This window comes from Petromyzon marinus, chromosome 28 (genome assembly GCF_048934315.1).
Source record: "Petromyzon marinus isolate PM22_M1 ecotype Great Lakes invasive population chromosome 28, UKy_Petmar_22M1.pri1.0, whole genome shotgun sequence".
In the NCBI taxonomy this organism is placed as follows: domain Eukaryota; kingdom Metazoa; phylum Chordata; class Hyperoartia; order Petromyzontiformes; family Petromyzontidae; genus Petromyzon; species Petromyzon marinus.
Window position 1 is genome coordinate 1,625,996 of NC_133694.1, and position 25,402 is coordinate 1,651,397.

Consider the following 25,402-nt stretch of genomic DNA (forward strand, 5'->3'; position numbering starts at 1 on the left):
TCCAATAGGTGTGTGTGTGCGTACATGGGTAGCATTTGTGTGCAGACTGCGCTGTATGACATCATAATAACAGTCTGGACCACTGGACAGGTTCTGCAGGATTGGAAGCATGCCCTGGTGGTCCCCTTTAAGAAGGGGGACCGCACAGACTGTAACAACTACAGGGGCATTTCACTCCTCAGTGTACTGGGAAAGGTCCTGGCAAGGATTATTCAACATCGCCTTGCCAGGCACGCTGAGGAGAGGCTGGGAGCCCTAATGTGGTTTCAGGCCAGGGCGGTCCTGCACAGATGCCATATTTTCTGTCCGTCTGCTACAGCAGAGGTGTAGGGAATTCTGACAGGACCTACATCTCTGCTTCATTGACTTGGTCAAGGGCTATGATACCTCAATAGGCCTGGGGTCTGGGTTGTTCTTCGTGCTTTCGGAGTCTCTGACTATGCTCAAGATCATTAAGGACCTTCATGATGGTGAGCGGGCACGGGTAAAACTATGTGGCCGGGAGTCAGAGCCATTCCCTGTTCACCTTGGGGTGCAACAGGGATGTCCTCTGGTTCCCACATTATTTAACATCTTTTTACACCACGTGCTTCATGAAGCCCCTTGTATGGCTTTACCGGAGGAATCTCCATCTAGTACAAATACAATGGGAGGCTGATCGATGCCCAGATGCAGTCAAGGGATGGCTCCCTATTGGTTAACCATGTTATGTATGCCGATGATCTGGTAATTGCTGCTCACTCAGAGGAGGAGTTGGATGTGGTGCTGCTGAACCTGGAGCGTGCCACCAAGAGATGGGACCTTACCATCAGCCCCACCAAAACTAAGCACCTGCCTGGGTATTTTTTACCATCATACACTCCACCCCCCACAATTCCCAATTGGTGATGGGGCAGTTGTGGAGAGAGTGGAGAGTTTCCCATACCTGGGCAGTGTGCTCATGACCGGCTCCGGTTTGACAGCAGAGGTCTCACTCCGAATCAGTCGACCGGCATTATATTTTCATCGGTTGCGTAACGCTGTGTGGAAGCTACCTGGTCTGTCGCTCCACACGAAGCTTCAGGTCTTCTTGGCCACAGTCATGCCCTCCCTTCTCTACGCTTGCGAAACATGGACCCCCCTAATAGAAAATCTTTGCCGGTTAGAAACATTTTGGGTGGCCTACCAACGATCCATCCTGGGTCTGTGGAGGAGGCTCGTGAAGGACGCTGCTACTGGGCAGTTGGAGGCAGTCGCTCTCCAGCAACAATGGAGGACAGAGGAGCGACGCTCACAACAACGAGCGGAGCGCCAGGCAGCTAAAACACAGCAATTTGGCACATTAGGGGGCACAGCTGGTGCATTGGCAAGTCATCTCAGTCAGTCAACCCATGCCACCTGGATCTGTCCTGTGACCTCCTGCCAGCAGCCATAAGACACTTCACGTGGCCTTAAAGTGCACTTAGCCTGGCACAGGCACCGTGGTGACGTCAACGCTATTGGCGAATGCCATTTGTTATACGTGTGTGTGTGATCAGATTTATATATCCCTTGACACCACACAAGTTAGACGTGTGTGCAATGCAATCGTCTTAAAGTTTCCATTTTGGTCATAGTGACTTTAAGCATGAAAATAACAACTTGCTATTATGATGCTGGATCACGTAAACTCAGTGCTGAAGTAAAGTGTGAATTCTTCTGCTTCTTCTGAGACATCTGCCAGTGTGGAAAAGTTGCCCAAATAAATACCGTTTATAAAAAGGCTCTCATTACAGCGATACACTAGCTTGCTCCTGAGGCAGTTTCTGACTTGACCACCCGAATGTGTAGTTGTTGTATCTGCATCTACATCAGCCATACAAAAGAAAGAAAAGCAGCCTCGCCAGAACTCCCTCAAGTGGGTTTGGTCCCCTTACGCAATCAGTGGCGTGAGCAGACAATTGCAGTGCTGCGCCTTTTACCTTTCCTAGTATTTGTGGTGTTATGACGGAGTGTGGGGGGGGGGGTTGGGCCGAGAGCCGCGCTGCGTGTCTGTTGAGGAACGGTGGCGACGACGTTGGCTGTGGTGCGCGTGCGTCTCTCCCCATACAGATGTTGCACAACATGAAGGACCAGTTTGCGGAGCACCTACAGGCGGCCGGCTTTGTGGACAACAGCAATCCCCGCGACCCCAAGGCCAACCTGCACTCGGGTACCGCTGCCCCTCCCCCCCCCCCCCCCCCCGGGCCACCGTCACGGTCACCGCCCGTTTGGCGCCGTGGGTGGCAAGATGTTAAACACCTCGCCTGGTATGCGGGAGGTCTTGCATTTGGTCCCGACCCTGAGTTTGCATGTTTTCCCCGTGGTCGTGTGGATTAAAGAGTTATTTTGCTGCTGTACATTTCTACACGATGATAAGCCACTTCGTTGAGCTATCATTTGTGGCCAGGTCGCTTCTGAAAAAGAGCTATATGGCTCGGTAGACCTTTCCTTGTAAAATAAAATATAGTTTATTTTTTAATAATTGATATTTTATTTAATTGTTCTGTTCTCTATATATATTCTACAACTGTACAGAGGCACAAGGAAGCAGGTGCTGAGTTACACTTCCTGCAAATAAGTAAGAGCTAATATTTGCGTAAATCATATTTTGACATTTTGGAAATTTGCTCCTGTCTTTCTGTTCAAAAATTGTATTGTCACTCAACCGGTGGACCGTACAAAAATAACTTTTGTCAGAGGCATGGTTTAGCGTATTTGGACGATCGTCCTGTTCAGGATAATGGGCCAATACCACCTGGCCCTGTTTGTCGTGCGTCACTCGATTGCGCATTGTGCAAAAGGGGCGACCGCTCACAAAGGCCCATTAGGGGACGCACGTACGTATGTCTGTACGTACGTATGTACGTTGAACTTCTTTCGCACCGTACATAGCCCAACTGTGCAAATCAGAGGTGCGGGGGTTTGGACAACAAACTAGTTTTCAATTTCATATCGTGGTGTAGTGAATAATAGTGAAGTGTATAGCGTAGTGTGCGTAGTGTTTCATGTAGTATGTATGTTGAACTCTATTTTTTTGCACCGTATGTAGCCAACTGTGCTAATCGAAGGGTGCGGGACGCGGCGTCTGTCTCGGTCGTTGTGCGCAGGCAACGAGAAGCTGGTGAAGGCGGTCATCTGCGCAGGCCTTTACCCTAAGGTGGCCAAGATCCGGCCCAGCTTCAGTAAGAAGAGGAGAGGGTAGGTGTCGCTTTGCCAGGCGCTGCGATCGGATGTCGTCTAGACGGGCGACTCCCGAAATGCGCTCCGCACACCACTGAGCAAACCTCAAAAAATGTTCGCAGCAAGTGGAAAGCCACCTATCCCAGCGTGGATATGCCGGTGGCACGGGGCGGGGGGGTGGGATTGGCTGTAATTGGCGGCGAAGTGAAGAAGGTGTTTGCTGCGCGTGTCCCGGCCAGGGTGAAGGTGTACACGAAGCCCGACGGCAAGGTCTCCATCCACCCCAAGTCGGTGAATGCCGAGGAGTCGGACTTCCGGCACCAGTGGCTCGTCTACCACCTCAAGCTCAAGACCACCAACGTGAGTCAGCCGAGTTCACTTTGCCCACCCGGGGGTTTTCACCGTCTTCATTCGGGCTTTGTGTGTTTAGTTTTTTTGTCCTCCCCCCACACCTACGATTAGCATTGTTGGCTACGTACGGTACGAAAGAAGTTCAACATGCATTAAGGTTGAAAGATTTTATTGATTTCAGGAGGAAGGGCCCAATCGGCTGTCTGGCTCTATTTCATGGGCCTCCTGAGAAGAGATGGGCTGGTTGGAGCACGCACATTTTAATTCACCATGCGTGCGACTTGCCGATCGGCTGACTGTGGCGTACTGATTCACACCGCTGCGTGGACAGAGGTAGTGGGATATTTAAGATAAAGCTGGGAGCGTTGTTTTAACTGCTGCGCGAGGAAATCGAATCGAACCGGCGATGTCTGTATCGCAATACCAGCGTGTTAACCATGACTCGGTGGCAGTATCCCTCCAGCACAGGAGCCGATGTTCAACAGGCAGAGACGTCCCTGGGGGTTGACTAATCGCGGCGACTGCCCCGGGCCCCATGCTTTGGGATGGGGGGGCCCGCTTTTTGATGTCACGGTGTCAGTTGTGATACTCCCGGTTTTTTTAATTTCGTCAGGGGGTCCACACGGTGTGGGATTTGCCCCGGGCCCCACACCCCTCTATGGACGGCCCTGTCAACAGTTTCCGGTGTTTAGCAGGAGCCGAAGTTTAATCCAAATGAATGAATGGATGAACTTGCGGGATTGATAGATTTTCTTGTACGACTGCACGGAGGTGTCGCCCTACTCGCTGCTCTTCTTCGGCGGAGAGATCAGCATGCAGCGCGACCAGGACCAAGACACCATCTCGGTGGACGAGTGGATCGTGTTCCGCTCGCCCTTCCGCATCGCCTCCCTCGTCAAGGTGAGAGGACGCCTCTTCCGTCGCTGCCGCCCCCTTCTGTCTCGGCGGGTCCACGGCTTGCTTCCCCGGGCCCGCCGCGGTTTAGCCGAACCTTAGCCCGTGACGCAGCGGCGATCGTCCGGACCTGGTCCCCCACCGCTGCGCCGACCCGCAGCGTGGTGAAGTGTGGTCACACCACCTCTCCGTGACCGACTTGGCCGTCGGGAGGCCTTCTACCAGCAGTGGACTGACATAGGACTTTGAGTTTATTATTGTAACTCAACACGTAGGTTTCTCGAAGCTAATATGACGATTCACGTTTGATTTTTGGGTTAGGCCACGAAGCGATATGGCCAAATTTCTGTTGTAAAACGTCGTTCGTCATCTTACCGGTGAGCTGAAAGAACAGTAATAATAATTGGTGTGCTTAATGCTTGTATGCGTGGTAATTTAATTTGTTTGGCTATGTCGGGGTGGTGGGGAGAGGAATGTCTCATAAAAGAATTGGCCAGATCCTTCCATGGCCCTGCCTGAAACTCAATAACGAATCAGGTTTTTTTTAAATTATTACTACGATTATAATGAATGGTTCGCGGTAATAACCCCCCACAACAGGACTTGAGAAAACAGCTGGACTCGCTGCTGGAGCAGAAGATCACGCGGCCGAGCCCCGTGGAGTGGCAACGCGAATCGTCCGAATCGGCGCTCCTCAAGGCCATCATCGACCTCATCACCACGGAGGAGGGCGGTGGTGGGGGTGGGGGCGGGAGTGGAGGAGGGTTCGGGGGCCCGTCCCATCGCGCCTACTAGCCCGCCCGCCCGCTCACCCCGCTTACCCCACTCGCCTCGCTCATCTCGCTGTCCCACCCACGCACCCTCACACCGTCGGACAGCAACGCCACCACACAACCCAGCAAATTAACACAGCCCCACCCTGCCCCGAGCGTAAACTCTGCATGAAACCTGACAGCCCCAAGCCAAGGGCCAGAGTACTAAATGTGTTCCGGATATCGTAGCGATGTTGTAAGTTTGGTATGCGATAAAAAAAACATTAACTGAGCATTACGATAATGGGCGTTCGTAAAAGTTACAAGAAGTCTTACGAGTGGGCAAGAGCATTCTACAGTGGATCGTAACCAAAAATGGATAACGCACACTGCTCTGTTGAAGTACACTGTAAGCGTCACCTGGCGCAGTTCTATCGTTCACCCCATTTTTCCACTTGCCACATCCGAGCCGCCCCAGCTCGGTGCCATCACGGTACGACGGGCCGTCTTTTTTCTCCACAGGCCGGTTTATCCGTGCCGAGCCGGAAACCAAACCGTGACGTGCTGCCGGCCTCGCATCTGAATGTGGCTCGGGTGCCGAGCAGGGCCCCGGGGTGGAGCTAATGGGGCATGTTCAGAGCGCGCAGCTGGAACGCGTCGCCGCGTCCTCCACACGCTCGTTCGTCGCGTTTGACGGCGGCGGCGGCGGCGGCGGTGCGGCTTCTGCGGTGGGAAAACCAACCTGGTGCCACCTCCTGGTCCACGCCGGGCTGGCTCGCCATTGGCCCGGCTTGGCCCAGTCACGCAGTGAGAAAGAGGGAGTATCGGTGAGAGGAAGAATAAGGCTGAAACAGGTTGATAAGGCACTGGCACTGAGCCCACGTTAACACCTCTGCAGTCGTGCAGAATCCCTATAAACCGTTGCTTTACAAGCTTTGAATTGTAAAATCAAAGCAAAGCTTTGTATATTGTTATAAATAAACTTGCTTTCAGACCAGTGTTTAATGCATAACTGGCGTGGCAGTTTATTTTGGCGTACCGACATAATAAAATGAACACCCGTTATTTGCAAACTGTAATCTTAATTCAGGAGTACACTTGACTGGCGGTCAGGCGCCTCCTCATCACCCTGCTATTGCTACTACCGTGGTTACTGTTCCCGTGAACTTCACTTATTGATTCCTCCACCCTTATTGAGGACTCTGCCGACCAAACACCGACTGCTCCGTCTCATCCGTACTGTGCAGCCACCACCACCACACTGCAGGCCACAAAAAGACTCGCCCGTTTATGCACTCGCTCATCCACTCACCACAATGCAGGTCACAACAACGGACCCACCCACTCACCCATCCACTCACCCATCAGACTGCAGGTCACAACAACTGACCCACCCACTCACCCATCACACTGCAGGTCACTACAATTATCTCCCTGCTTTCCTCGCACTGCTCCGCTTTGGAATACCCTCGTCTGTTCCCTCAAGCCCTCGCAACAACCTCGCTCGTTTTTCGACAAGCGTGTCAAGACTCTTTAATTCTGCCTTTTGCTACTGGCTGCTTGACGTTTTAGGCTTTTGCTGTAGCAAAATAATGTCGCAGAGTGGGTATACATGTGACATTTATTAAAATATACATGATATGAATGTACAATTGATTTGTCTAAAAATCCGAACTCGAAACGCTTCCCCGAGGACTCCCATCGCGGACATTTTAAAAGGACGCTTTTCTTGTTGCAAAAGGCCGTTTCCCTGTAAATTGCATCGCGTTGCAAGCAAACGAGAGAGATAGAGGGAGGAGAGTTGAACACGGCAGCAACGAACGGCACGCTGGGTAGGTTCCAGAGCGCAGGCAGTAGGTTTCGGGCAACGTCGCGTATTCATCCGACCGTCACGATATCCGCCGTGACCCAATGACCCTGCCGCACCTCCGGGCCCTCTCCGTCCCCGGAGGTCGAAGGCGCCTTCGTGGAGGTGGTGCCCGATTGGCCACCAAAATCAAATGTCTCCCGCTATACCCTCCTTTCAAGTGCTATTTGTGATTTTTATTTCATAGGTTATGAACGGGGTGCTTCAGAAACATGTTTTTAACACTGCTGAGAATTTGCAACAATACCATGTGACGTGTATGCCCTCAGGGCTCTGGAGACCGCCTGGAGAAGATTCCAGGCGTGCGTTGACAACGATGGCGAACAAGTGGGGACTGACTTTTTGAAGCTATTAACATGACATTTGTTATCACGACACAGTGTATTATCCATTGTTTTACGATTGAAAACGGCAGTCCCATGTAAGTGTTAACATTTTTTTGAAGCACCCTGTATCGTCACGTCCACTTTGGCTTTTTTTTCTTTCCGTTCACGCCGCCTTGTAGCAGTCCGCTCGAGTGCATGTTGCTTGGCGTGTGGGCATCTGCATTTTTGGTTTGCGATTGTTGATTAAGTCGGTTACGGCATTTTCCGGATCATAAGACGCAACTATTTCCCCCTCCCACCACCCGCCCCCTGTATTCTTAAAGCGTGGGGATGATGCATCTTATCATCCGGTAGGCGTGTGTTTCATCCTCTTGCCTATGCTATGACTATTCTGTTCGTTTAACCGGGAAAGCCTTACCGAGTCTTGGGACTCGCTGTCAGAAGGTTCCTGCCGAGTGTTTTTTCAGTCGCTGGGTGGTGTTGTTGCTATCCAGCAGTGATATTCATGGGGGGGGGGAGGGCACTTTTGCCAATAAGACATCGTCGGTGTGAGGGCCGCCACACCATTTGAAACCATTGGGGGGTTTGTGACCGCAGCACCACGATGACGATGATGGTGATGATGGGGTTGTGTTTTCACCATTCGTGTATTGTCGGAAGCTGCACTAAATGCCACCAGGGGCCCGCCAGTGGCCCACGGGGCCTTGCGATGAAGAACACCGCTCTGCACAATCTCAATTCTGTATCGGTTTCCCTCGCTTTGTGCGGAAGTCGATGTCTCTTACTCTCTGGGAGCGTCTTGCTATAATCCGGAGAGTGCGTTGGCCAATGTGTGCCCGTGCGTGCGCGGTTGCGTGTGGTTGCGTGACTGCGTTTGGTTGTGTGCGCGGCTGCGCTTGCGGTGGCTGGCAATGGCTTTTAGACGTTGGTCTCCAGTCCCAGCAGGCGGCCCATGCGCTGCATGTTCCTCTGGATGGCCGCGTGGCACGTGATCTCCTGAGCGCAGGCCGCCGGGAACCATCCCCTCTCTCCGTCACGCAAACGCTCGCCTTCGTACCAGCCTGCAGCGCACACACAAGCACACATAGATCCCCCACCGTCCCCAGTGTAGCCTTTGAAAGCCGGTATGGTACACGAGGGGGTGGCGTGGACAGCACTACACCCGGCCGCCTTTGTTTCCCCGAGAGGTGATGTTTACACATCGCACCGGTTACTAATTTGCATGAGTCGCACACATGCACACGCACATTACAGGCCACAAACTCGTGATATTTTCCTGGCTTAAAAAAAGGCTAATGTCCAAGATGCTAAATTTGGGAAGATTTTAATTTTTGTTGGTGTTTCAGATTGAATTGGAGTAGAATGCGCCACAGAAAGAGACATTGCTTGTGATGTTACTTTCACGTGACATCCAGTGATGTCACTTTGTGAGCACGAGGGACTCATACTCTTTGGTTCTTCCGGTAAAGTCACGTAGGTATAAAATAAAATATTTTATTTATTTTATTGTCTACCTACGTTACTTTACCGAAAGAACCAAAGAGTATGGACCCCTGCAGCCACGAAAACTTAAAATCCACGAGGGACTCGCTACATTTGCCAATCGAGCCGATTTTATTTGTGCCACTTTCTGGCACAAATCTGCCACTCAAAGGGCCATCATCATATAAAAACTCAAACTGAACAAACCATTAAAAAGGTTATAAACAAAGAGAAATATATACTTACAAACTATCTAGAGTTGTGAATTAGTTTAGCAGCACCCTCCTTTTAGATGGACTTGAGACTCGGCGAGGCTTTCCTGGGTAAATGAATGTTGTGAATGAATCGTGATGGACGTGTGGGTGTGAAGTACCTGTTTACGACTACACCAAACTCAAGTGCACTGTGCATAGGTTCAAAGTCTCCCCCGATCGGAACGTGATGGCTTGTTGGCTTTGCATCATCACACCGACCTTCACTCACTTCGACTCTGCGCAGACAATTCCCCCACGCTATGCGTGTTAACACCCACCCCCCCCTCTCTCCCCCGTTAGCGTGTTACGAGCCGACTTTAGTTGTAACAACTATGCGCGCTTTTTTTCCGGCTGAACGCGCAGCGTGGCAGATTGCAGTCGTCGTTGCCCGGTTAAAGCGTTGGCCAAGCGAAGAAAGCGGACCTTCGGCCTCGAGGTAAAACACAAGCACGGTGAAGGCTCAGCCCTGCAACTGCCAACTTGAGCCCCTGATGGCAGAAGGGCCTCCACTGGAGGCAGCACTTGAGAGCGATTATTCCGGGCCGACCAGATGTCTTGGCAGAGGTGGGAGTACCCAGACTTTACCCCACCACACACCACATGCCAATCTACGAACGCATTTTGTAGTGCTGGGTGGACGGAGTGGATGGTGGTGGCGGAGATGGGGGATGAAGACACTTCCCCAATGTTACATTTTAGTTTTTTTATGAATGCAAAAGACCCTCGCAGTGACAGGAGTCGCTGAGGGCACTGAATTAGAAGCGGCGTTGTTGCCAGTTTCCAAGCATTCCCCAACCCCTCTGGTGCTCGATTAACGGCGGCCAAGATGCTCGCAGCGAAGAGATAAATATTGTGTTGCGGGCCGACACGAAGCGGAAGGCGTAAGTGTGTGGACGGCCACGGGCCGTGTGAAATGAAGCATCAGGTCATGGCCGGCCCGTGGGCCCGGCTTGCAGGGCCACGAACTCGGCGGCCAGCCACCGTGGCCGCTCGAGCCTCGCGGTGGACGTGTGCGGCCCCACCGTGGCCGCTCGAGCCTCGCGGTGGACGTGTGCGGCCCCACCGCGGGCGGTGCGGCGGGCGAGGCGGGCCTACGCACCGTCGGCCGTCTTCTTGTAGACGAGGACGACGTCGGCCATCTGCAGCGACAGCTCGTCCGGCTGCACGGCCATGTAGGTGCGTATCATCTCCACCTGCGTGAGGTCTGGCGGGAGGAGACGCGGACACGGAACGGCCATCGTGGCACGGCCGCTAACTCCTCGGCACGCTCTGGCATTGGCGCCGTTGTTGCACCACCGTTTAGCACGATTGGCTACGTACGGTGCGAAAGAAGTTCACGGGCCTCCACGAATGTTTCGCGCGCAGCTCTGGGCTGCTAGGAGGGTGGCGGCGTTGCACGTGGGGTTTTTTTTATATAATCCAATTCAGTAACTTGTGGGTAACGAGGGCCTCGGCTGGATTTAACGGCTCGGCCCGGTGATCGCTCGGTCTCGCCACTGCGGGCAGAAGGGCGTTCGGCCATCGAAGGGAGGCCGACCCAAAGAACCACTCCTTGATTCGACCACGTACGTCAATATATTCCACACACACACTCGTGGAGGAGATCGGAGTACCCACGCTTTACCCTACCACACGTGACCTGCCGATCAACCGTGATGATCCAAATCACACTGCTGGGGGGGGGACAGGTGTGGGGGCGGGGGGGGGAGATGGAATTCAATAAACTTGCGCCACTGATTCTCCTGCCATGCCTCCGGGAGATGGAATCGAACCGGACACCTGCGGATTTCAAGTGCGGATTGCACCGATCCACTGTGGAATCCCCTCCCCCATCGTGATCGTCATCATCGCCATCGTCATCTTTTATTCCCCAGGCTCTTAACAATGATATCCTTGCTCGATTCAAGACAAGTGTTAGACTCTTGTCTTTTACAAGTGCCGTTTATTGCCGAGTGCTTAACATTTCGGGCCTCTGGGTCTGCCCTCGGCAACCTGTTGTTGTTTGTTGTTGAAAATGACGCGCGTATACGCACATAAAATACATCCACCGGTGGTGGCATCGCGGCCACGCGTGCGTGAGTCACCTTTGCGCTCGGCCGACTCGGAGTGTTCGCTGTCCTCGTTCTCTCTCTTCCATCGTCGCAGCGCCGAGACCCAGCGCGCCCGCTCGCTCCTGGCAGGTGATTGCAAAAGCAAACGCCGTGTGTCTATGGTTAATATATATTTTTTTATTTTGACACATTCACGGTCAAAATATTTGTTCATGTGTTTCGAACAACAAAAAACAGCAAAGCACAGAATCAGGGAATGTAAGCGAGACCGGGTCGCCACGGAGACCGGACATTCACGAAAACCGGGCCTTCACGAAAACCGGGCCGACACGAAAACCGGGCCTTCACGAAAACCGGGCCTTCACGAAAACCGGGCCTTCACAGAAACCGGGCCGACACGAAAACCGGGCCGCCACGGAAACCGGGCCGACATGGAAACGGGGCCTTTACGCTTGCAAGCAGTTCATACGCTCACTCACGCCGGACTTCCTCGTCACCGGCCAGTTCATGAACTCGTCGCAACAACCCGGCGACCCGGGTGCCAGTGGAAATGCCTCCCACGCCACCGGGGCCTGGAAACTTGCGCCGGTGTCGCGGGGTTTCTGCAGAACGTCTTCAATTCCCAAGCGTGGGCGGCAGGAGTGCAAGCACTGTACTTGTACCCGCTGTTACCGCTTCGTTTTTTTTGGAAACAACACTAAAATTAACGCCTTGAAACAACGTCAACGTTCACTTCTTGCTGCTCAGATGAACCACCAGCGCTCATCTCCCATCTTCAGTCCTGCAGAGCCAGCTGTTTGAAATTCCACATTCCTATGGCCGGAGCGAGTCCATCCATAACGTAACCGCTGTTGACTTGCTCAGAAAACGCCCCACCGCACATTATCCGCCAACCATCTACAGTACTGCAGAGCCAGGGGTCAAACTTCCACATTCCTATGGCCGGAGCGAGTCCATCCATAACGTAACCACTGTCGACTTTCTCAGAAAATGCGCTGCTCGTGTTATCGGGCAGTCCGCACAGCGGCGGGCGATGAGGAACCCGGCACACAGCCCTTGTCAACGAGGGAACTGAAATCTAAACAGGAATTACATCTTTTGCCCTTTTTTCCTTCCCCCTGCAGCTGCGCACGCCGCTTGCCCATGCCATCCCAAGGGAGAGTTTATATATATAAAAACATTTAAATCCCATCTCGGGCGACGAGTTGTGGGATGATGAGTGGCTTTTCCCCTCGGCATGCCCGGCATTCCAGAGGCAGAGAAGGGGGAGGGGAGGCAAGGGTGAGGCTGAGGTTACGGGCCCGGAGGAGAGACGAGCAACGGTTTTGTGGTTTTCCACGCGCGCCGCTCTCAAGCCAAAGCGATTTCCAGCCACTCAAAAAGAGCCACCGAGGCTAACGGTATCTCCTGAGCCAGCGGTGGAAATTCCACGTTCCTATGCCGGGGGGGCGAGTTTATCCATAGAGGACCCGCTGTTGACTTCCACACGGAGTGGTACTCCCGTTATCGACCCCCCCAGAGGGATGATGATGATGATGGGTTGAGTCAACCCCATGCCCAACCAGGAGTTGAACTCGCGACCTTCCGATCGCGAGCCGCTGACTCCGCCGCTGAGCCGCCCTGCCGGTCGGCACGTGCTGTGTACGCAGACCTCCGTTCTGCGTCTCCACAAATAAACTGAAAGAGTCTCAGCCCCCATCGGCCGATCGTCGGCTCTCTAGACCAATATCGTTATTCAGCAGAAAGAGAAGCCTGTTCACGACCTTACGCACGAATCTCGGACAACACAACCACAACTCTCGGCGCACCGGTGAGAAAGGTGAGATGGACGTGCAGGGGTACCACAATCATTCCCGAAACGGCGATCTCCGGCCCGTTCTGGCCAGACCGGAATGGAGGCGGCGCTTCTCAGCCTTTATGGTCTGGAGGCCCCCCACAAATAATACCACTGATCCCCATACCCCACTCCCGTACACCTCCACCCACCTCCCTCCCATGCCCCCCACCAATTTTATAAGTGGTGGGGGGCATGGTGGTGTCCCGCAATTCCTCCCGCACGGTCGCTGCGCCGCAGCCTCTTGCGGCCCGCCCCCCCCCCCCTTCTCACCCCTCCCGCCCCCCACTGGTTGTGGAACAGTCGATTTGACCCTTGACCCTGGGGGAGCGTGCGGCGGCGTCACTCACGGCGAGTCGGCCAGGAGGTTGAGCTCCACGCGCTCGCCCGCGTGGTTCCTCGCGATCACCACCTGGAAGAAGTTGGCGAGCGATCCCTGCCGCAGCAGCATCAGGCTGCTGCGGGGGTTCGAGGCGGTGGCGGCGGCGGGGGCCCCCCCGGAAGGGGAGGGGCCGACGGCGCCCCCCGCTGTGCCGCTCTCCCCCGCGGCCCCCGGCGCGGAGGCCTGCGGCTGCTGCTGCTGCTGAGCGGCCGGCTGGTCGTCGTCGTCGCTGTCCACCATGAGGTGCTGGCCCAGGCCGTAGTCGGTGACCAGGTATGCCTCTTCTCTGCCGACAGGGGGTCAGGGGTGAGGGGACGGGGGGTCAGGCTGCGCGTGAGCGGCGGCGGCGGCGGCATCGACCCTCGTCCGCCACCTCCACCGCCTCCACGACCACCAGGACCGCGACCGAGCGCAGCGCCGCCATCGTGTTGCCTCGGCATGACAAGCAGCAGCGTCGCCATCGTAGTCATCACCCTCGTCCGTCACCGCTGCCTCTGGCACCGGCACCACCACCCTAAGCGCTAGCGGCAACGTCCATCGCCGCCACCAGCAGCGGCGTCGTCGTCATCGTCACCATCGTCGTCATCGTCCATCAATCATCGGGTCACAGGTCAGAGGTTCTCTACGCTGCCGTGGGTATGGTTGGGTGGTGCCCGACCCCTGGCTGACGCCCCACGTGGTGCCCGACGGCGCGGGGAGCGGCGGCGCAGCGGTTGGCGCACCGCGCTACGAACCCGGCGATACGAGTTCGATTCCCGCTCGCGAACGACAACGGCAGCGAATATATTGGCACGAGTCCTACCCCACCACCCCCTAGGTCGACTCGGCCTTCAGAGCGAGTCCGTGGTGCGACGCGTACAACATCGGCACCGGGGAGATAAAAGCGGCCGGGTCGTGGCGCTGGCCACACGCCGCCATGCCGCGCCGGCCGGGCGTCGCTCGCCGACGGCACTTGCCCCAGCGGCGCGGCGAAGGCTACGCGGGGGAGCTTTGTGTGCTGCGCTAGGACCGACCCGCGCTTGCGCGTCACGATGAGGACGTCGTTGAAGAGCAGCAGCGTGAGGCTTTGCTTGCGACGCGTGAACAGTCCCCCATCCCCTCCGAGCGACGTGAGCTCTCCGCGCTTCACCAGCCAGCGTGACGCCGACACCAGCGGGAATGGCTGTGGGGGGGCGGGGGGGGGGGGGAATGGATTTTTTTTGTTCATGTAAAAATAATTATAATCGTGAATCGTAATGATGACAATTCCTCCTCGCGCTGTAACACGGCGAGCCATTCGTGACAAACGTTCAAAACGTCGGCCGTTAGTCCCTTCAGATTGTAGCTGTCACTCGGCATCAGCCGTACGTACGGAGAAGAAGCAGAACAAGATTTAAATCCCTTGCAGGGAAGGAGGGAGGGTGGGGAGGTGGGGGTGTGTCGCTTTGGGGTCTTCTGCTCTGGTGGACCCCAGGGGCAGGCTCGAGTGTAAATCCGGCCCTGGGGGGCAGGGGGGCAGGGTGCCATTGTGCGTTCGTTGCATCATTGTCGCACTAATCGCCTGCGGGGATTTGCGAGCTGCTGTTTTGGATGAGGCATCGCGTCACCTCCGCACCGCAGGTGCGCGCCCCCGTGTATGGCCCCGCCCCCGTGTATGGCCCCGCCCCCGTGTATGGCCCCGCCCCCAGTGCCTTCAAACGAAGCCGCAAGTCCGACATGTGACGCGCTGACGTGGAAGCGCGGCCGCCGCCCCCCCCCCCCTCCAAATCGCGGGGCCCGGGGCGGTCGCCTCGATTCGCCGTCCCCTCGGAGCTAACCCCCACACAGATGGCGATGAGTCCGCCTGCCGTACCGCCTCCTCCTGGCGAACCAAGGGGGTACGCTGCAACTCCTCGGGAAGAGGCAGCTTCACACAATCTGTGCAGCGATCCAACACCCCTCGCCGCTGCATCCGCAACAGCGCTGGGTCACAGCCGTGCACCACTGCCCCGGCTAACAACAACAACAGCAGCAGCAGCTGCTGCTGCCTCCACAAAAACAACAACAGCAGCAGCTGCTGTGGTGTCACGATAATTACCATTAACAGTAACCCTCCTCCCTCCCTCCCTCCCCAACACTGGAGCCCTCCGCCGGCTTGCGTAACGCACGAGTCAGCGATACCCTAGCCCGGTGCTGCTGTCCGTCGTGCTGACATCAATACCCGGGACGCGCCCATGAGCGAGCGACGAGCCGTCCGGCTGGTTTGTCAACTCCAGGAGCGAGGGCGACACCTCGCTGACAACGCCACCTGTCAATCAGCATCGTCACCATCATCTTTAATCATCATCGCCAAGCATCGCACCTCCTGGCTTTAGCACTCCTCAACCTCCTCAGAGAACTCCGCTTTAACACGGTTGGCTGCGTACGGTGCGAAAGAAGTTCCACGCACACACAAGACACCGGGTGGTGTGACCATCGACCGCGTCGGGAAAAACCATGAACAGCGCGACCTCGTCACGCATCTCCTTCGTCGATGGAGAACGATCGCCGCGAGCCGCAGGGGTGCGAGTGGGGACGAGGTGGCAGACCGCCGTGATGGAGCTAATTTCAGTGGACGAGTGGAAGCGCTGCGAGAACTCCTCCATATCTCTCTCTCTCCCTGTCTCTCCCTCTCTCTCCCTGTCTCTCTCCCTGTCTCTCTATCTCCCTGTCTCTCTCTCTCCCTGTCTCTCTCTCCCTGTCTCTCTCTCCCTGTCTCTCTCTCCCTGTCTCTCTCTCCCTGTCTCTCTCTCCCTGTCTCTCCCTGTCTCTCTCTCCCTCTCTCTCTCTCCCTGTCTCTCTCTCTCCCTGTCTCTCTCTCTCTCTCCCTGTCTCTCTATCTCCCTGTCTCTCTATCTCCCTGTCTCTCTCTCTCCCTGTCTCTCTCTCTCCCTGTCTCTCTCTGCTGGAGCCCTCTCGTGCGTGGCCAGCGGCAGCAGACCTCGACATTGGCATCGAGCTCCTGAACACCGCGTCACTGCTGCCACACGGGAAATATTTACATGGCACTGGGCGGACAGGAGGCGACGTCATGCAACTGCCACACCAGGGGATGGCATCGAACCGGCGGACGCTGCACTGCAAGTCCAGTGGCGCCGCTGGAGGCAAGCGTCCCTTGGCATTTCACAACAAAAACGGAAACGAGCTTTGACAGATTTCTTTTTTTTTTAAACCCTCCGGTGATTTTAAATTAAATGGCACAATTACTTTGCGGGGTATAGCAGCGGGCCGTCACGTGCCATCCTGTTTAGAGATTGCGGAATCGTAAACGTTGCGGTGTGTACGTGCCGTAAAGAGTTACCAAACAGTTTTAACACGTGGCAGGCTTTCGTGACCAATATCATCCATAATAAGAGGTTTTTTTCGGGTTAGATCGGGTAAATATAAATGTGTCGTTAAACCCGACACCACCAATTCGTAAGGTTTGTCGCATAAACAGAACGTGCCAATGCGTTACTAGTACAGCACACCGGTGTGGTGGAGAGAAAATCCACAACATTTACAATCTGAGTACCGTGACATTTCGCCAGTAGTTACAACCGGCATCATCAGGCGACAACCAGATTTGCGGACAAATCCTCCTGTTTCATTCCTTAAATAGAGGGGATAGATGTGATGACGTCACCTGTGAGCCCTTCACGTGCGAAGTTACCCAACTCAAAATTGCGATTTAAATTCACGGGGAGGGGGGGGGCAGGAGGCGGAGAGAATAATTTTTAATTGGAGCGCTCCGGCCACTTTCTACGCCGGCGTAGAAAGTGGGAGGAATCAACGGTGGGGGGAGGTCTTTTGTTTTTGGGTGCGGGCCCGGGGTCACGGCAGGGGTCACGGCGGTGGTCACGGCGGGGGTCACGGCAGGGGTCACTGCGGGGGTCACGGCGGGGGTCACTGCGGGGGTCACGGCTGGGGGCCCTCACCTTGATTCGGAACTCGAGCTGCTTCTGGAGAGTAAACATCTCCTCTGTCCTCTCCATCTTCCTGGCACCGTCGTTACACTCCTTGACGAGCTGCAACACGCACAGTGGGGGGAGGGGGGGGGTGAGATGTTAACCACGTCACTAGGAGGTCGTGGATTCCATCCCGACCCTGACGCCTGCTGCTGTATATTTGGATTTTGCGGTGTCTCTTTCCGGTCGCGTGGATTTTTCTCCGGGTCTTCTGGTTTTTCCCTCCACATTTAGAATCAACATCACGCATATCCAGTATTTGGCTGCTATAAATGTCCACGTGATGATGATAAGCCGCTTCGTTGAGCTATCTTTTGTGATAGCCAGGTAGCTTCAAAAAAAGAGCTACGGAGCTCAGTGAGCCTTACCTGGTCAAATTTAAATAATAAAAATATTACTCAGCTGCCCCGCCACTGGCCAACGAGCAGGCCAGCGGTCCAGCAGTGGTGCTGCAATTGTCCCGTGCCGCACAGGGGCAGCTGCCACAGGAGGGTCCCCTAGGGCTAAACAAAAAAAAAACGTGCCCCCAAGCCACTTCGTTACATTAGCAGCACAATACAAATGTAAGTTTTATTATTACCGTATTAATAGTATTATCGTAAAGCGCATTACCACAGTAAACATCGGATGCCAGACAAATGTGTTTATTTTATTTTAACTCACGGTTGCTGTGCAAAGGCCCCAAAAACACCAAGCGGCGAGCAAGAAGAGCACCGCTGAATAGGTGTCATGGAGAAGCGTCAATGGGGACCTTGAATCGAGCAAGGTTGTTGTTGGGAATTCTAAAGCGGAGTGGTATGAGGGGCGAAGCAGCGGCAGACTCACCTGCAGTGTGGTGAGCGGGTGAGTGGGTGGGAGTGTGAGCAGGTAAGTGGGTGAGTGGGTGGGTGAGTGGGTGAGTAAGTGAGTAGGTGAGTGAATGAGTGGGTGAGTGAGTAGGTGAGTGGGTGAGTGAGTAAGTGAGTGGGTAAGTGAGTAGGTGAGTGGGTAGGTGAGTTGAGCAGGTGAGTGGTTGAGTGAGAAGGTGAGTGGGTGAGTGAGCAGGTGAGTGAGTAGGTTAGTGGGTGGGTGAGTGAGCAGGTGAGTGGGTGAGTGAGTAGGTGAGTGGGTGAGTTTGTAGGTGAGTAGGTGAGTGGGTGGGTGAGTGAGTGAGTAGGTGAGTGGGTGAGTGAGCAGGTTAGTGGGTGACTGAGTAGGTGAGTGGGTGAGTGAGTAGGGCAGTCAGTAGGTGAGTGAGTAGGTGAGTGGATGAGTGAGTAGGTGAGTGAGCAAATTAGTAGGTGAGTGAGTGGGTGGTTTGGCTTTGGGATACGAAACAGTGAAAGAGGAATCGAGAATGTTGAGAACGTGTTTACTTTGTCTAACCCACTGGACAAATATCCTGTTGTTGTGAATCATGTACCTGTGTGTGTGTACCTGTGTGTGTGTGGGGCGCGGTAGTGTAGCGGTTAGCGTGCTGCGCTATGAACTTGGCGACTCGGGTTCGATTCCCGCTCATGGCCAACACCAGTGACGATTATCTGAACCGGTCCCGGGCCTCCCCTAGGTTGACTCAGCCTCAAATGAGTACCTGGTGCGGTGTGTAAACATCGCCACTGGGGAGACAAAGGCGGTCGGGCGTGGTGCTGGCCACCCACCCCCTCGTGTACCGATCCGGCCTTCATAGGTGCTCGCTAACAGCACTTGCCCCTACAGTCTGTTAAGGCTATATGGGGGATCTTTGTCTTTTTTGTGTGTGTACCTGTGTGTGTACCTGTGTGTGTACCTGTGTGTGTACCTGTGTGTGTACCTGTGTGTGTACCTGTGTGTGTACCTGTGTGTGTGTGTGTACCTGTGTGTGTGTGTGTACCTGTGTGTGTGTACACGTAGTGTAGCAGTTAGCGCTACACTGCGCTACGAACCCGGCGGCCCGAGTTCTCTTCCCGCTCACGGCCACCACCGGTGACGATTATCTGAACCGATCTTAGGCCTCCCCCAGGGTCGACTCAGCCTCAAATTATTATCCGGTGCCGTGTGTAAACATCGCCACTGGGGAGACAAAGGCGGCCGGGCGTGGCGCTGACCACCCAACCCCCTCGTGTGCCGTGCCAGCCTTCATAAGTGCTGCTCGCTCACCGCACTTGCCCCAACAGTCTGTTCAGGCTATACAGGGGACCTTTGTCTTAGTTTGCCCTAGCGATTGTGAATAGCCATTCAAATCCGCAAGGACAGTGGCTGTAAAGAGCTGAATGAGTTTACCTTCCACCTGATACCAATGGCACTCTGGACCCATGCTGAGTGGTGGCTGCTGCCTTGCCTCTCCTCTTTCAGCCGGCATCACCAGGGACAGATTGTATGTAATGTATATGTTGATGCGTGTTTTCTCTCGCACTGCACGTAACCAACCGTGCTAATCAGAGGTGCGGGGGAAGAACAACAACCTGAACGCAAAAAGCAGCAAACTGCGAACCGAGGCATTTGCTACGTGTCGGGTGCAGTATACACAAATTAAGTTGGACGGGGGAGGGAGGGGCCGCAGGTGTTATCAAAGTCTAGTTACAGTCAATCCCTTCCACCTCACCGCTTGACCGCCACCAATGCTAAGGGCCATGCAAACTCCCAAACTCCACCCTCTGGGCCACCGCCACCTGACGCCTTCAATATAGAAAGGAAGTAGCTGACATCATCTGACACCGTGTCGTTGAAGCGCAGCCCCCACCCCAAACCCCGGGGTCCGGGGCAGTCGCCCTGATTCGTTCGCCATGCCCCTAGGGAGAGCTCTGCCTATGCCCGCCGGGTCGCATCACTCCGTCGCTATTCACCTCGGTTGTGTTCAGGTGAGCGTTGTAAATGGGATCTGTATACGAGTTGTAAGGCCGAATCAAAGTTACGATTAATAAAACTAGATATATTTTTTTTCTGAGCACAGCCGGTAGTTGCGATATGCACGGTGAACCCATGGTTATAGTTACCAAATTACACGACAGAGTTCATCGCTGGGGCAGCTGCCATCAGGGGGTCCCTTAGGCTGTGTCGGGTGAAGTATAAATCTCAGTATCCTCCCCACCGGAATGATGTTCACACATCGTGCCGGGTACTCATTTGAGACTGACAGGACCTCGGGGAGGCCCAGGGCCGGTTGAAGATAATCGTCATTGATGTTAGCCGTGAGCAGGAATCGAACTCGGTTTGCTGGGTTCGAAGCACAGTGCGCTAGCCACGACACTTGCCTTCACACAAACACAAGCAAGGTACGGGTGTCGTGTGCAAAAAAATCCCACACTTTGTAAATGCTCTGGAATGTAACAGCGGAGTTATTCACTGCACCGCGTGTGCTCACCAACGGCCGGTTTCCATGGCCACTGCGAACCCTCGATCTCCCGGCCTAGGAATTACCCAGGTCCAGTCTAAGATTGGCCCAGTAAAGAGGTTCGTCCCGAGTTACTAAACTAAAAACTATAAACTAAACTATTTTTTTTTATTTTACCACGTAAGGCCCACTGAGCTGTAGAGCTCTTGTTCAGAAGCGACCTCGCCACAAATGACAGCTCAACGAAGTGGCTTATCGTGTGGACATTTATAGCAGCCAAATACTCTAAACGCGTAGTGATGTTGATTCTAAACGTGGAGGGGAAAACCGGAGGACCCGGAGAAAAATCCACGTGACCACGAGGAGAGAGACACACAACTCCAGATATGCAGCAGGCGTCGGGGTCGGGATCGAATCCACGACCTCCTGCATACCAGGCGAGGCAGTTAACATCTCACCATCGGTTCAGGGTGGGAGCGCGGGCCCCGGACTGACCTTGCTCACGGCCTTGAGTGCCCGCTTGACCCGCTCGCTCTCGATGGAGAACTTGTTGGTCTTCTGGCAAATCGTCTGCAAAGGGATGAGGGGCGGGGGCGGTGATCCTCGCGGTGCCGGGTGAGGCGGCTCGCTCACCGGCCCACGGCGGAGGCCGTGGCTTTCGGGTTAACGCCGCACGTTAAAACTCCTCCGTTTGTCCGGCCATTTTTTATTAATTCGTCACGCACGGTCAGCGAAGGAGCGTTGCGCCAAACGTGTAAGCTCTTGCGACAGCGTTCGCTTCAAGTGCTCTTGGCTACCATACACCGGCATCTGCAGTCATTTGTTTGATTGACGGATGACGGAGCGAGATCGTGGGGGCGAAGCCATTCCTTTGCTTAAGATTTGAAAACCAATGTCCATGCATTGCCTTTTTCCCGTTGTCTGATTGGATCACTGTGTAATTGTTATTATTATTGTCTATACCTGTGAGTGGAGTTAAAAAAATGTTTTTGCGTACAGCGCTTTCAGATATTTCGATACGAAAGGCGCTTCATCAAATAGAGTTTATTATTATTATTATTGTCCACTGAAAATGTTTTTAATCCAAAGTCAAGACGAAGGCCCAATTTCGACACGACGTGAAATACGTTTTTCAAAAGCCACTTTTTTCGGAACCCGACGAGGGACATTACGCAGGGTGATCCAGCCCTTCACCGGTGGTGGAAATTCTACACTTATATGGCAGGGGTGAGTCTGTTCATGCACCTTGGAATTTTTGTGAAATCGAAACGGAAGGGCTCACGACGGTCACTTTACGGCGAGAGTCGCACGCTCACCACCACGCTCACCACAGCACTCCCCACCACGCTCACCGCCACGCTCACCACCACGCTCACCACCACGCTCAAGACAGTACTCCCCACCACGCTCACCACCACGCTCACCACAGCACTCCCCACCACGCTCACCACCACGCTCACCACAGCACTCCCCACCACGCTCGCCAGATACCACATCGTACTGTATTTCCAAGAACGTTTACTGCATTGCTAAGTTGTAAATATCATAAACTTTACACCTTGGGTGGCTGGCGGGGAGGGGGGGGTCGGGGAGGGGGGGTGGGGGTGTGGCTGGAGGGGGCCGAGCCCCCTCTTGCCCCCCCTTCCACATTCTTGTGGCGTTTTAAGTGTGTTCTTGTCTGTACACAGCACAGATATGTCCACGCGTTCGTCAGCAACACCGTGGCCCTGAAGGGCAACACGCGGCGTACGTGGATAGCAGCCACGATCTATCCACTGCTGCGTTAAGGCCTTCCCAAGCCGGCGCTATCCCTCTGAGACACGGGCAGCGAGACCCGCACCAGCATGGACGACAGGCGACAGCAAGCAGGTGGCACCGCTGCCCGCCCTGGTTAGCCCTTGAGGTTTGTTTGACGTTCGCTTCAACACGTAGTGGGGGCCTTCGCTGCAAATGATCATTAGGATTCGTGATCGGTTTTCGGGTTGGTCGTACGCTTGATTTGTTTAATTTGTTTTTCGTGGCTGAGTCGGGTGGTGGAGGGCTTCACTGCAAAAAAATATCAAAATTGGCCGGATCATTCCGTGATCTCACCCAAAATTAATTTACGAACCGCTTAGTTTATTGAAAGTCTTTCAAACATAGACTGCGTCGTGCCCCCCCCCGCCGCCGCCCCCCAAATAAATGTAAACTCGATGACTCCGCGGGGCTGCTCTGGATGAACGTCCTCGGCAGCAAACGGAGGCTGCCACTGCTCGGACGAAACGCCCCGCGGGACCGGCAGCCTCCCGCACGCCACGGTTTAGTGGGGCAGTTCAACGCTCGTCAGCAACGGCCACGGAAGCGGGCCGCGGTGATAGCCTGGCCGTCGTCGTGAGCGGTGGGAAGAGTAAAAAAAAACGTGACCCGGCACGGACGGAGGGCCAGCGGAGATGACGCAGGGGAACAGCTCGGAGATGACGCGGGGGGGGGGGGGGGGGAACAGCTCGGAGATGACGCAGGGGGGGGGGGGGGAACAGCTCGGAGATGACGCGGGGAAAAAACCGGGACAGGTGCGTTCGCTTTCTCTTAGCTCTCGTCTCCATGTTGAGCCACTTTCATAATTCCTCTTGCCGCGATCCCCTTTGCCATTCCGGTGACGCGGGGGGAGGGGATCAGCCGCTCGATGCAAACGAGCCGAATTTCTCCGCCGCTCCGTCCTCGAGTTCACCGTGCACCGAGCCGGGTCGAGGGAGAACTCACGTCCATGATGAGAGGCAGCCTCGTGACGCGCTGCATGGGCAGGATGAGGAAGGAGGTCATGCTGAGGCCTCCGCAGTCCGGCTGGGCCTCCAGCCTGCCCAGGGTCTCCTTGAAGGTCGTGTTCTTGGCCCTGTGTGCAGTGCGACACCCGTTGCAGAATCAGAATATGTATTTATACTGCAGCAATCCGATGAGCTATGAAGCTCTTTTTTCACAGATGTCCCGTGGCCTATTTGTTGTTGTTACCGTGCTTGTTGTTGCTGTTACCATGGTTTCATATTCTTGGTTCTTTCGGTAAAGTCACGTAGAATAGAAACAATAAAATAATAAAAATATAAACAATAAAATTCTCAAGACGTTTCGACTGCAAGAAAAGCAATCATCATCTTGCTGTGGTTTTCACACCTGATGATGATTGCTTGTGTTGCAGTCGAAACGTCGTGAGAATTTTATTGTTTTATATTTTTATTATTTTATTGTTTCCCTTCTACGTGACTTTACCGAAAGAACCAAGAATATGAATCCCTGCAGTCACGAAAGCTTTAAATCAAAATTACCATGGTTGTTGTTATTGCCATGCTTGTTACCCAGGGAAGTCTCGCCGAGTCTCAAGACTCGTCTATCGGGAGGGTTCTTGCTCAGGTTTCGCACGAGGGGGGGCGATGATGCTGCTGCTGCTTCTGCTGTGCGTGATCCCCATCGAGTGATTTGCCGGTACCTTTGTGAAGCAATGCTTGGCCGATACCAAGCACATTGTGTGTGTTTTGTGGGGGGGGGGGGGGGGGGGGTTAGCTATGGGATGAAACCGGAAAAGCCCCGGTGGAAACCCAGAACTGGGGAGGGAATCCACAAACTCCACGCCGAAAGGCACCCAAGTAGGGAATCGAACCCAGGACCTCCTTGCTGTGAGGCATGTGAGCGTCACCACTGTACGGCTTGTAATTCAAACGAGCAGCCCACACGTCCATCAGTCCCTCCCTCCCGTCAGCCAGCAAAACTTGTTTTCAAACATGAAAGTGTGATATTTCACCTGAAAAATCCCGATTCCCCGCTCACGGCCAACATCAGTAAGGAATATCTGAACCGGTCCTGGGTCTTCCCTTTGGGTCTACTCAGCCTTAAACGATCTCCCAGTGTGGAGTGTGCAAACATCAGCACTGGGAAGACAAAGGCGGTCGGGCACGGTTCTGGCCACGACACTCCCTGGTAGGCGTGCCGTCCCAGACCATAACAGTTGCTCGCTCCGAGCACTTTCCCCGACAGTCTGCTCGAGGCTACGCGGGGGATCTTTGTCTGCGTGTGTGAGCGTGATTTGCGGGCAACCGCACTCACAGCAGGCTGGCGAGCGTGCGCTGCTGGTACACCTCGTTGGTGCAGTACTTGACGTAGGCGTCGAACCTCTTGGCGTGCCGCTCGACGATGTCACTCACGCTGTGGACGAGCACGTTCTCCTGGTGCCTCGCCTCCAGGTCCGTGAAGAACCTGACCGGGCCACGCGACACGCTCAAGAACCTGACAGGGCCACGTGACATGCTCAAGAACCTGACGGGGCCACGTGACACACTTAAGAACCTGACGGGGCCACGTGACATGCTCAAGAACCTGACGGGGCCACGTGACACACTTAAGAACCTGACGGGGCCACGTGACATGCTCAAGAACCTGACGGGGCCACGTGACACACTTAAGAACCTGACAGGGCCACGCGACACGCTCAAAAACCTGACGGGGCCACGTGACACGCTCAAGAACCTGACAGGGCCACGCGACATGCTCAAGAACCTGACAGGGCCACGTGACATGCTCAAGAACCTGACAGAGCCACGTGACACGCTCAAGAACCTGACGGGGCCACGTGACACACTTAAGAACCTGACAGGGCCACGCGACACGCTCAAAAACCTGACGGGGCCACGTGACACGCTCAAGAACCTGACAGGGCCACGCGACATGCTCAAGAACCTGACGGGGCCACGTGACACACTTAAGAACCTGACGGGGCCACGTGACATGCTCAAGAACCTGACGGGGCCACGTGACACACTTAAGAACCTGAC

The 25,402-nt window shown here is 54.7% G+C and overlaps 2 protein-coding genes across 6 annotated transcripts in view; one reads left to right on the forward strand and one right to left on the reverse strand.

Annotated features, from left to right (window-relative positions):
- The window catches only part of DHX36 (DEAH-box helicase 36), a 31,561-nt gene extending 25,384 nt beyond the window's left edge, over window positions 1-6,177 (forward strand). For all 3 annotated transcript variants that reach the window (XM_032962082.2, XM_032962083.2, XM_032962084.2), the window contains exons 22-26: window positions 2,071-2,170; window positions 3,108-3,198; window positions 3,420-3,540; window positions 4,279-4,431; window positions 5,026-6,177. In XM_032962082.2, coding sequence (XP_032817973.2) covers window positions 2,071-2,170; window positions 3,108-3,198; window positions 3,420-3,540; window positions 4,279-4,431; window positions 5,026-5,220 — 660 coding nt within the window. In that variant the 3' untranslated portion in view covers window positions 5,221-6,177. The remainder of the gene's footprint in view (window positions 1-2,070; window positions 2,171-3,107; window positions 3,199-3,419; window positions 3,541-4,278; window positions 4,432-5,025) is intronic.
- Window positions 6,178-6,780: 603 nt separating this feature from the next.
- Window positions 6,781-25,402, reverse strand: part of ARHGEF26 (Rho guanine nucleotide exchange factor 26) — a 38,352-nt gene continuing 19,730 nt past the window's right edge. For 2 of the 3 annotated variants that reach the window (XM_032962086.2, XM_032962088.2), the window contains 9 exons: window positions 24,678-24,827; window positions 23,346-23,475; window positions 21,102-21,176; window positions 17,288-17,377; window positions 14,387-14,535; window positions 13,342-13,659; window positions 11,191-11,279; window positions 10,206-10,310; window positions 6,781-8,431 (listed from right to left, as the gene is read on the reverse strand). In XM_032962086.2, the coding sequence (XP_032817977.2) occupies window positions 8,289-8,431; window positions 10,206-10,310; window positions 11,191-11,279; window positions 13,342-13,659; window positions 14,387-14,535; window positions 17,288-17,377; window positions 21,102-21,176; window positions 23,346-23,475; window positions 24,678-24,827 (1,249 nt within the window). In that variant the 3' untranslated portion in view covers window positions 6,781-8,288. The remainder of the gene's footprint in view (window positions 8,432-10,205; window positions 10,311-11,190; window positions 11,280-13,341; window positions 13,660-14,386; window positions 14,536-17,287; window positions 17,378-21,101; window positions 21,177-23,345; window positions 23,476-24,677; window positions 24,828-25,402) is intronic. The other variant, XM_032962089.2, reaches the window with a different exon arrangement.